Genomic DNA, 12,313 nt, shown 5'->3' on the forward strand with positions numbered 1-12,313 from the left:
GCATTTATTCAAAATAAAAAAAAATTCTAATAATATATATTCTAATAATATATTTTCTTTACTATCACTTTTTATTAATTTAACACATCCTTGCTGAATAAAAGTATTGATTTTATTTAAAAAAAGAAAGAAAAAAAATTACTGACCCCAAATTACTGACCAGTAGTGTATATGGTTATTACAAAATATTTATATTTTAAAAACATAGCTTCTTTTTTTTTTTTTTTACTTTTTATTCATCAAAGTATCCTAAAAAAGTATCACATGTTCTGAAAAAATATTAAGCAGCAGAACTGTTTCCAACTTTGATAATGAATCATCATATTAGAATGATTTCTAAAGGATCATGTGATAATGATCCTAAAAAATCAGCTTTGCATCACAGAAATAAATGATCATTTAAAGTATAATAAATTTTAAAACAGTTATTTTAAATTGTAATAATATATAACAATATTAAATTTTTTTTCTGTTTTTTTTGATCAAATAAATGCAGGCTTGATGAGAAGAAGAAACTTCTTTCAAAAATATTAAAAATAGTAATGTTTCCAAACTTTTGGTCTGTACTGTACATATATATACATATATATATATATATATATATACACACACATATATATACACACATATATATACACACACACATATATATATATATATACACACACATATATATACACACACACAAACTGTATATACACTTGAGGGCTTGGGGCATGAATGTGGTGTGACTTTTAAGAATGTCACATTCTGAATGCGAGTGATTTGATCGCTTTTCCAATATGAGAATTTTGGACACGGGTTACACTAGTATTTAGTGCTGTCCAATTGTGATCAGCCAAAACAGTACCAGATGTAAACTGGGTCATGGACACACACATGCACCCCTCTTATCTGCCGCAAAAATGCTGATTCCAGTCTAGATTTATGCCCTCTCCACAGTGTCAGAATATTTTATGACTGTGACTTTAGTTTGATTTAGTTGATTGCTTTAAGATAGACAACAAACAGTCCATCTCTTTCTGAATGCTGCTGCAAGTTTGTGTGTGTGTGTCGTCTTTCAGCTGTGCTGCTCTACAGCAGTTCAGCTCCATGACTGACTCTGTTGTGTTTGAGTGCAGGACTGGGCCGCCCAGCTCCTGACTCGCTCTCAGAGCTGCAGCCAACTGCCAGGATCACTTCCTCCTTCCCAGCAGTTTAAGATTTCCAGCAGAGCAGGCTGGCTACACACAAACACGGCTCTGTTCAGCAGCTGTGGACGCTGCACAGAGGGATCCTCTGCTGAGGAGGAGGAGCATCTGTCTGCTCGGGCCTGCCAGGACATACACTGTCCGTGTGATACTCGCTTTCACACGCGTTCATAGAAACACAAGCAGTTTGTCAGTCCAATTTAGAAGTTTGTGCCACGGATTTGGCATGCACACACGGTGTGGTTTGTCTTGTCTTTCTACAAATCTTAACCAGAGATTAATTTTCTCTTTTTCTGCACCCAGATGGGCGACACATCAGTACAGCCCTTACTTGCTGCAAAAATGTACCACAGTAAGCACTTGCATTGAAATACTGGACAATAAGCTAATAAATATTCATGTTATGGCCAATAACTGATTGTAAAATGTTATACTTTCTGTCTAAATTAAAACTCATTTAAATTTAAATGCTACATGTCTAAGCATCACAACTTTATATTGTACAGTATGAAAACAGAATTTTAGATTCAATATAGATCACATTTAACAGCGTTAATCAATTATTAGTGGCTAGTTTATTTATTTTATTTATTATTAGAAGTTTGATTTGATATCAACTGAAACTTATCCAATACTGGTCAATAACCAATATGGTGCCAAATTATTCTGGTCAAAAAGCCATAGTTAGTTACACGAATAAAAAAGTGTTTTATGTTAAATGTATTACCATGGTTGTGGTATCATGGTGATGCATCCTTTGAAATACCATGTACTGAAGCGTGGTATTTTGACAGAAAAAAGGTACATTTTTGTAAAGGAACCACGAGTGTGGTTTCCTAGATCAGACTGTATTTGGGATAGGTGTGTGTGTGTGTGAGAGAGAGAGGGTTGAAGTTACAGTAGGGCCCACGCTCAGAGTAGATTAACACAGAAACAAAGGGCTCTTTATAAACAGAGGGGTGCTGTGTTTGTACTCGCTTTGAAGCACAGGTCATGAGTGGAGGCCCTAGGTGTGTGATGTAACCCCAGTCAGTCAGTGAAAACTCATGAGCAAAGTCACTGGAGTTTAGCACACCATAGGAAAAAAAAGTGCAAAAAATATGCAAAACGATGGTGGGAATCAAAAGGACACAAAGTCACAAAAATACACACCACCTATACAGAAGATGAACTCTCCTATGAACTTCTGTCACAAGAAGAAAAAAGAGAGAGAGAGAAGGGAAATCCCCAATTCCACTATGCAAATCATAGTATTTGCATGTCCTGCCTGAAACTGAAGTCTGAGGATACAACATAAGGGCCCGTTGTTGTATATCGCCCCCAGAAAGGTATTTTTATTTGAACAATTAAGACATACAGTACTTAAATAAGACATAAGATAATTATCAACCAAGTTGGATTAAGAAAGAAAGACATTGTTACAGGACATTAAGACTGGAGTAATGACTGCTGAAAAATCTGCTTTGCCATCACAGGAATTAATTACATTTGAAAACATTTTACATTGTAATAATATTTCAATTTTTACTGTATTTTTGATCAAATAAATGCAGTCTTGGAGAGCATGAGATTTATTCTCAAAACCACCCACTTTTTGTTTAAAAAGTATAAGTTTATATATAATAATCTTATTTGCATTCGACAAAAGCAAAAATGGCTCTGAAAAGTGTTAGTTGTTAATGACACAAAAAAGTCTCGATAACATCTTTTTCGAAGTGCTTGATACATAATGCTCTGACTTTCAGACATTTTTAAGTGTAGCTTTAGCTTAAGTCTCTAAACATCATTTGGGGCCACTGTACATTAAAACCCTGATAGAAGGCAGTTTCAGGTCCTCACTGGAGAGCCGAGCACTGTCTTGATAATCTGCCAGCTAAGCTTTTCTGTAACCCTATGAGCCCTCGTAGAGTAGTGAATTCCCCTCGGACAGGCTGTTACTCGGTATTCACCTGTCTCTCTTTCTGCTGGACTGGGACACAAAGCCATTAACTGAGAGAGTGCCAAATTAACCACAGGCTTTCTGAACACTGAACACCAGTGTTGGAAAATACTTCAGATTTTTAGCCTGTCAATGCAGAAGGGGATTATCATGACAAAAAGAACTTTCTTGTTAAAAAGTAACAAAGCTGGCAGGGCCACTGAGGTTTGTGAGCCAAGTGTGCACACGGCTACGAATAGACCGCAGTAACGTGGACACTTGTTAAAGGTTAATGCTTTTCTTCCACAGGTACATGGTGTTGTAAACCTTACAAATGGAAATCCCCCTGGCAACAGCACAGATGCATCCCACTCAATATTTTCTGGCCTAAAAACCATTCCTCACTTCAGAAAATCCATGTGGTTGTTAAATGTAGGTAGGAATTCACATGCACATATTTGTCTTCATAAACGGATAGCTCTCTGATAGTTCACACATTCCACACACATCAAAACAAAGTCTAGTAATGGGTGGTGCTTAGTACACATGAAAGGATGCTCATGTAGACATGGCGTTAAGTTTTTTGCAGGAAATGCAAGTGGCATTTGCCTGTGCAAACATGACTCTACAATGTTCGGGGGTGGGGGGGGGGGGTCACTATATATGGAAGGTATCCATGACTGTAGTCAGTGAAGGGACAGGGAGGTGTAAGTATTACGGTGGTAGCTCTATACAAGCAAAACTTCAGGTAAAACTATGAAAACTACAAAAACTTTCTTCTCATCTTCACCTGTGCCCTCCTTATTGCCTGCATACAAGTTCACTTGATTCCTCAGCACGTCAGCTTATATATGAATGTGTAATTACTGATTTTAGTGTTGATTCCCTATGACAAGGAGCTGCGTGGTATCTTTGTTCTTGTACTTTTGCACATGTGGATCAGTTCGGGACCATAACCACTGCACACTCAAATTTCATTTCAAACTCATTTAAAAAGTAACATTTTTACAATTTTAAAAAGATCTGAACAATAAATCAGACTTAAGCATTTAAGCTTGCAGTGTGAACATCTGCAGAGAGGCCATTCACACTGAATGTGTTCTTGAGTTTAAAGATGTGAGGCACAGTGCAGCAGAATGGAAAAGAACGCGAGGTTTTGAGGCATGTTTTCAAAACTGAACTACCTTAAACTTGACGTGGCATCTTAAAAATGTGGAAAAAGCTGAAAAAAAGCCAATAGGAAAAATAATTAAAAAGCAGCATAGGTGAGCACAAAGTCATAGACAAGTAGAAAAGATACTAGTAATATGGACATTCATTTCCATAAATGGTCTGTTCCTTTTCACATAATTTCTTTGTTTAGTACAGATATTTAACATAGTAAGGCTAAATATTGTATTGAATTTATACTTCCTTTGAAAAGACTTAGCAGACCATAGATTAACTGAAATTAAAATATTGCTTTATTTAAAAGAAAAAGTTCACTACTCCTAAAAGTTAGCAATAGGCACTAATATATTCTTCAGGTTTCCTATCCCTAAGTCACAGTATTTGAGATATCAATCTTGTTAGCAGCTCAAAAGGTGACGTACCAAAGGGTTTGTTCAACTCTACCTATGAGCAACGGAAATAGTGATTCTGATGCTTGCCATAACAAGCACTACTAAAAGTAGTATGACAATGTATTTCCTCACAAATCCCTCTGTAGAGTCACATTTCTCCTTGTAATCTTCAAAAATGAGTAGTAACCTTTCACCATCAGACACCCGGAGGGCCAGTCCATAACCATGAGAAATGTTGCTACATAGTAAAAAACCATTCCCAATAAAAAACGTTTCAGAGATTTCATTCCAAGGATCCAAGCTCTTCCCCAAGGGTGTGAGCTGATGTAATTTCAGCACTCATTTATCTTAAATGAGGAAGTTTTCAGGTCTGGTTCTTGAGAATGCTCTTGAGAACAGCTTAGCGTGCGTGTCTGATCAGGTTTCTTTATTATTGTAATTATGATGCACCGTGGCAGAAAGCTCATGGAGAACTTGTCTCTCTTTCCCCTCCCATGACTTTCTCAGGGCGTCTGACAAAGCATGAAATATAACCTACAGCACTGGATCTAGCAGCTTCAACACATGTGTCATGAAGTCCATAGAAGCACAAAACCGCTACGTTACAGAACGCACACTCTCCTGATCCTGTATTGGCTATAAATCTGTTACAGCTGGTGTATACAGATTCACACAGAGCGCATTCATGTGTGTGTGTGGCTGCATATTTCTCAGGGAGAGCAGCAAAGGCCTTCATTCTGTGTTGTTGTTTGGTCACTAGGTGTGAGCTCAGCTCCCTGGCAACTGACACCGTTGTACGGATCCAAGATCTGGTTATTTTGGCCTGATGGTCAAGGGAGATAGAGAGAGCTCTGCAAATGTCGGCCAAATTCCACACTCGCCTCCAACTCGCCAAGTTCCCTTTGCACTCATTGTGAGAGGCACACTGCTGATAAAAAGAGCTGGGTGGAGGTCTGGGATCTCCAGAGGAAAAACACACACACAAACACTCGCACTCACTCACACATAAGCTCAGGCTTTGATGAGACAGGATAAGTGAAGATCCTAGAGAACCAGGGCGTATCATCTGTGACGCTGTTTTGTATGGGTTTGAGTGATCTAAATGAACACCATGCCTCTGACATCACTTCTTTTTTAATATATGTCTCTTCACTCATTAAATCAGACGCATCAATAACTCATTTGTCCAAATGACAACAATAAATAATTAAGGAAAGGATTTTTTTTCTGTGAGTGAATGTTTTGTTAATGTTCAGATATGTACTGGCCCTGTGGTGCTTCTGGAAGAAAAAAAACAAGCTGGAAAAAACAGGCAGCTTCAGGAAAGAATGCAGCTTGATGGTGGACGGTCTGCCTTCACCAGAAATATGCCGCAGTTTCCTCTCATCTCTCAACAAACCAGGGAGAGGCTTCCTCCTTTTCACTCTCTCTCGCCACTCTCTATCTTTTTTTCATGCATAATAACTTTCACATTATACTTCTCTTAATTTGTTGTTACATTCAGTTCTTTTGTAAAATGCTAAATTAACGTCTGTGTTTGGACCTGTGGAAAAACAACATCATAAAATCCCAGAGTAATAGATGTTAATAGCTAGTCACAAATAAAGGCAAGAGTGTGCATGTGAGAACACATCTGTGCGGCCTACGCACTCACCACACCTGATGCTTTGTTTTGAGAGGTGTTTATTTTGCATTTATCCATTAATAAAGTTTGTATTTATTTTGGTGCAATTACAGCATTATTCTACTGGCAAACAATGACTCAAGCTTAATACAGACTGATTGATTGTAATATTTGTTTATTTGACCAAGACTAAATTCATCTTGCCTTAAAGGGATAGTTCACCCCAAAATGTTAATTCTGTCATCATTTACTCACCCTCATGTTGTTCCAAGCCTGCATGACTTTATTTATTCTATAGAACATAAAAGAAGATCATTTGATCAACTGTTTTTGTCTATACAATGAAAGTTGGACCCCTAATGACTTTCATTGTAGTGACCAAAACACACACACACAAATAAATCAGCTTTTGGTGTTTCAGAAACAAGAAAGTCTCACAGGTTTAGAACGACATGAGGGTGAGTAAATATGACAGGTCAGTTGAGCGTTTTGTTTTGGACCCACAATAGTCAAAGACTGATGCATATTGCACAGTTTAATTTTGGAACATTTAGCGAAGTAAAAAAAAATTGTAAACATTATAACAATTTAAACTAACTGTTTTCTATTTGAAAATATTTTAAAATGTAATTTATTCCTGTGATGGTAAATCTGAATTTCTAGCATCATTACTCCAGTCTTCAGTGTCACATGCTCCTTCAGAAATCATTCTAATATGCTGCTTTGCTGCTCAAGAAACATTTCTTATTATTCTAAATGATAAAAACAGTTGTGCTGCTAAATATTTTTTGTGGAAACAGTGAAAGTTTTTTTTTCAAGATTCCTTGATGAATAGAAAGTTCAAAAGAACAGCATTTATTTTAAATAGAAATCTTTTGTAACGTCATAAGTGTCTCTACTCTCACTTTTGATCATTTTAATGCATACTTGCTGAATAAAAGTAATTAAAAAAAAAAAAACTATTACTAACCCCAAACCTTTGAACGGTAGTGCATAATTGAGATTATCTATCCTATTTAAGCCAACAGAAGCTGCAAAGTGAATATGTTGACACTCAAAACGTCTGGCTAAACGAGACTCAGGTCGACTGTGCCTCACGGGTGCCGAGTGAACACAAAAAACATGTCTGTGGTGGTTTCATGGGTTTGTGTTTGCACAAAGCAAGTGTTTCTCAGGTGAGTCATGCTGGTGGTTTGCAAAGCATGTGTCTATGCAAGTAGGTATTTGATGTCGGAGAGCTTGGAGTGGAAAGTTTTTGGAGAGAACTGAACGGCTGATTGACGGGAGGCGTAAGATGTTGGATAATGTACAACGTGTTTCTAAACTGGGTAATAACATCTTGTGTACAACTGGTGCAACTCACCTGGGTGGATTTGTCCCTCATGCAAGGGGCACAAGGGGCGTGGTTGGCGTCCCGGGGCCAGTGTCCAGACAGGTAAGGGGCTGTCAGCGTGTCCAAAGAAGAGGTGCGACGAATGCTACCGTTATTGCTGGTGGTACACCAAGACCCTGCCACAGGAAGTCTATGCTTGTCTGCAAGACAGGCAGAAAGCACAGAGGAGATAAAGAGGGGAAGGAAGGATGGAGAGGAGAGACAGGGGTCGAATGAAAGTATATGAACAAGACGTGTGGGGGAGAATAAAACAGATGGGAGGGAAACAGAAGAAGAACATCCGTTAGAGGCTGAATGTTATGAACACAATACGTCATCACAGTAAGTGCTCAGAGACGCTCCTCAAGTGTGTGGCCATGTGTGTGTGAGATTACACCAGCTTGAGTGTAAATGTCCGCTGGACTGGTAGTGATGAATACTAAAACCCAGCAGATTGAGACAGAATTAGTCTGGTGTCCAGTAGCTCTTTTAATAAAGCTAAAGCTGATTAACTGCTCGACTGGCGTGGAGGAAGAGGCCCGCGTGTCTTGACCTACATTTAGTGTGTCTCCACAAGTAATTGCTCCCTTCACTATTCTCTCGGCTCTCTTTTTCTCTCATTTATTCTTTCTAGCACACAATTGATGGCTTTCTCTCCCTCTCTTGTCATTCTGAGTCTTTGAAAGACTACCCTTTATGTAAATTCTCACTATTGAATATACGGCGCAGATGTATAGTAAAAAAATGCAGCTTGCTATTTTGTACCGCTCTAAAGAGAGTCTGTGAGGGATTTTACACAGGAAGTACAGCATATGTGATTGCATATGTGAGCATATGTGCTTTTCAAAACAGTTTTTAAGAAAGTCCCATTCTCTTTTGCCACATAGGTGACATCAGTCTTTTTGTGTGTGTGTGTCAGGGAAGCAAATCAGAAGGGAACAATTAAATTTGTTTGCCTCCAACAGTCCAATGGGAATGTGAACACTCACCTCAGTAATAAAGCAACTACTACTCTTCACTGTTAGGTGGATCTGCTCTTATTTTAAGACAAAACTACAGAAAACTCCAGTCTTACAAAAAGCAGAACAGGGATCTTGCATTACATTTTTCGATATAGTGCTGGCTTGACTTTTTTTTGTGTTGTACACATTGAGGAAAGTGAGAGAGGATCTAAAGAGGAGGAACCTGTAAGGAATTCTGGGGAAGTCATGCGAGAAAGACAGAGGAATTGGCTACATAGCTCAAGTTGCAATCTCCACCTGGTATGCTCACACTCACTAGGAAAATAAGTGCTTGTGCAAGGCCCCGAAACAACCCTCAACTCAATGTGAATGGAAAATCTTTTAGCTACCTCAAGCTCAATTTAACAGATTAATGAATTCTAAAATGAAAATCTGTTTCAGAAAGCAACATGAATATACACTGCATTCTCAGTGTTGCCACATGGGGCGCTCTAGTGGGCATTAGCATACAGAGATGTGTTCAACAATAAGGTATAGTTTGAAAATAATCTTAGTAAGTTTTTTCTTGACATGTATTTAGCTACCTGAATAAAAATTAACAATAGATATCGATACTGATCTTTTACGACTTATAGTAATGGTTTTACTGATGCTTTTGAAAATTGGTAACTAAATAATTTTTACATTAAAACAATAAAAATATAATATGGTTTAAATATAGTATGAAAATACTAATATTAATCAAATTAATAATAATGATGATGATGATTTAGAGTTGAAATCAGTTGTGCATTAAGGATTCTTCAAATTTAAAAGTTTAAAAGAACAGCATTTATTAGAAATAGAAATCTTCTGTAACATTGCAAATGTCTTTACTGTCACTTTTATTCAATTTAATGCATCCTTGCTGAATAAAAGTAATGATTTCTTTTGGAAAAACCTTACCTCAAAAATTTGAAATGAATATAACTAGAAAGTTGTAAATACTGGGCAAAAATATCAGTACCATTGGTCAGTCTGTATTAATAACATTTTAGGTTAACTGACATAGACGTCAAGCCTCTTTGAGTACCGAGGTTTCACAGTAACGCAGGAATGCATGGCAAGTATGTACAACAGGACCACACGCTTGCAATGCATTTGCCAAACGTTCACATCTGTGTTTGTGTTCTTGCATAGTGTTTGTTTCTGACCTAACAGTGCACTGATCTACACCTAAATTACTGAAAAAGCTGTATGTGTGTGTATATATATAAACTACATAATTACATACACACAGATGCATGCACATAAACAAGCATGGCACACAGAGGACAGAATCTCACACGGGGATGTTATCTCATCTCTGATAGGCTCATATGAGAGATGCTATGATGCACTACTGAGCAATGAATCCTCTTATCGTCCCTGTCTATGCACAGTAGGTTCTTGTGTTGTGTCTATCCTGCATCTCACTCTGCAGATCCGGCACACAGTGGCCCATGAGCTGCGTCCTTGGGAAGTCTGTGCTCTTGACTTTTGTCTCTTAAAACGAGTGAATTTGACCAGACTAAAACAATAATAACGTCACCGCAATCCATAAACAGTACCATGAATACGCCTACAGTTCAGTCAGCACAGATACAGATAACCATCTTCTCAGAAACGTCTCAACCCGCAGGATTATGATATACTCACTGTAGCTCTAAACAGACAAACCCAAGCAGAAGGAGAGGCCTGCAGCTGAAGTAAAAGGGAGTAATAGTGACCTGACTCCTAATAGTGTTCTTTGTGAGGACAGAGAGATCAGCCTGGTCTCGTCCCGGCCTGCCCATACCACCCCCTCTCTGAAAAGACTGGGGTTGTGCCCTGTTAAACCCCCAGCCAAGAGCAAAAGAACAACGTCCTCATGGAGATCTTCAAAAGCATGGGCAAAGCTTTTGAGACACACACCAGCATATGTCAACTTTGTTGCAACGCTGCACTGCTATGAGCAATGGTGTTGTTTAATCCTGAGAACAATGAACTGAAACGTTAAGGAATACATTCAAAGAAAAACACCTGGATACTGTAAAAAGGACAATGACTAGTTCGTCAGTGAAGTCAATAGCTGCAAGACAAACCTCTCTGTGAGAAGTTCCTCTAACACAGTCATACACATGCAGACGGATGTCTTTGGCTATTGCTTCATGACTCACATTGTTTTTTGAAACATCCTGAACCATCCATGAGCATTACATTTGTGTCATAGTTCTTCTTAATAACCATGAGATGTTGTAATTCCACACTACATTCAAATGTGCAGTTTTTGTACCCTTTCATTTACATTTGTACTATTTCCATTATTGTCCTATCATTAAAGGATTAGTCCATGTAAAAATTTAAATTTTGCCACCATTTACACACCCTCATGTCATTTCCAAGCCCATGAGACCTTCATTCTTCTTCAAAACACAAATGAAGATATTTTGAAGGGAAAGTTCACCCCAAAATGAAATTCTGTCATTAATAACCCACCATTTTTGTTTTCTTGTAGCTTCATAAAATTATGGTTGAACCACTGATGTCAAATGACTACTTTAACAATGTCCTTACTGCCTTTCTGGGCCTTGAATGTGGTAGTTTTGTTGCTGTCTAAAATGCAGGGTAATCAAAAATATCTTAATTTGCGTTCCGAAGAAAAAGTTCTTACAGGTTTGGAATGACATGAGGGTGAGAAATTATGACAGAATTTTCATTTTTTGGTGAACTATCCCTTTAGTACTGTAATATTTAGCACATTTTATAAATATTGTTTTTTCATACAGAACATTATAATGTTGTAATGGCAAAAATAATGTACAGCATCTAAACAACTGATTTTTGTTTTATTTTTTATTTATTTAGACTAGGGGTGGGCGATATGTCAAAAATTTCATATCACGATCATATAAATATCACGATTTTATCACGATTCTTTGTCATGTTGGTTATCATGTTGGTACTATTTTCCCTGAACATTACAACCAAACTAATTTCCCTTTTAATAAAGACAAAGCCTTTCAGGATAACAAAATAATTTAAATATTTTATAAGCAGATTTTTAGGTAAAGGTTGGTGGAGATTTAGGTCATTTTTGGTTATTTTTTATTTTTTTTTTAATTATTTTATCTTTGTTATCAAAAAATAAGAACACTTAATATACAAATAAAACAAAAAGTGGTTTATTTTCAGGTAAAATAGGTGTATTTAGCAGGAGCATTCAAGAAACTGAATGAATGAAATAAAACACTATATTGATTCCTCTTAAAACAACTGTATTAAAGTTTTTCAGTCAGGAGTATTGAGTGATTTCTCTCTTTGTGTTTTCTTGTTTTATTAACATTAAAGGAATCGTTCACCCAAAAACAAAAAAAATTATAATCTGTCTGTCAATTCTGTCATAGTGCTTTCTTTTTATACCATCATTTACTCACTCAAAAGTTGTTTTAAACTTGAATGAATTCAATGTGGACCAGCAACTGTTTGGTTACCCACATTCTTCACAATATCTTCTTTTGTTTTCAGCACAAGAGAGAAATTAATACAGGTTTGGGACAGCATGTAAGTGAGTAAATAAAGACAGAAATCTAATTTTAGGGTGAACTATCCCTTTAATGACAGTCGGCAGCATGTTAAGTACTGTCCCTTTAAGAGCTGCACACATCTAATATACAGAAACACATCT

General features: G+C 37.2%; 1 protein-coding gene across 2 annotated transcripts in view; it reads right to left on the bottom strand.

The window, feature by feature from the left end:
* The window catches only part of fam117bb (family with sequence similarity 117 member Bb), a 38,017-nt gene that overhangs the window by 22,092 nt on the left and 3,612 nt on the right, over positions 1-12,313 (bottom strand). For both annotated transcript variants that reach the window (XM_042730996.1, XM_042730995.1), the window contains exon 2: positions 7,658-7,827. In XM_042730996.1, the coding sequence (XP_042586930.1) occupies positions 7,658-7,827 (170 nt within the window). The remainder of the gene's footprint in view (positions 1-7,657; positions 7,828-12,313) is intronic.

The sequence above is a fragment of the Cyprinus carpio genome, chromosome B9 (assembly GCF_018340385.1).
Source record: "Cyprinus carpio isolate SPL01 chromosome B9, ASM1834038v1, whole genome shotgun sequence".
In the NCBI taxonomy this organism is placed as follows: Eukaryota; Metazoa; Chordata; class Actinopteri; order Cypriniformes; family Cyprinidae; genus Cyprinus; species Cyprinus carpio.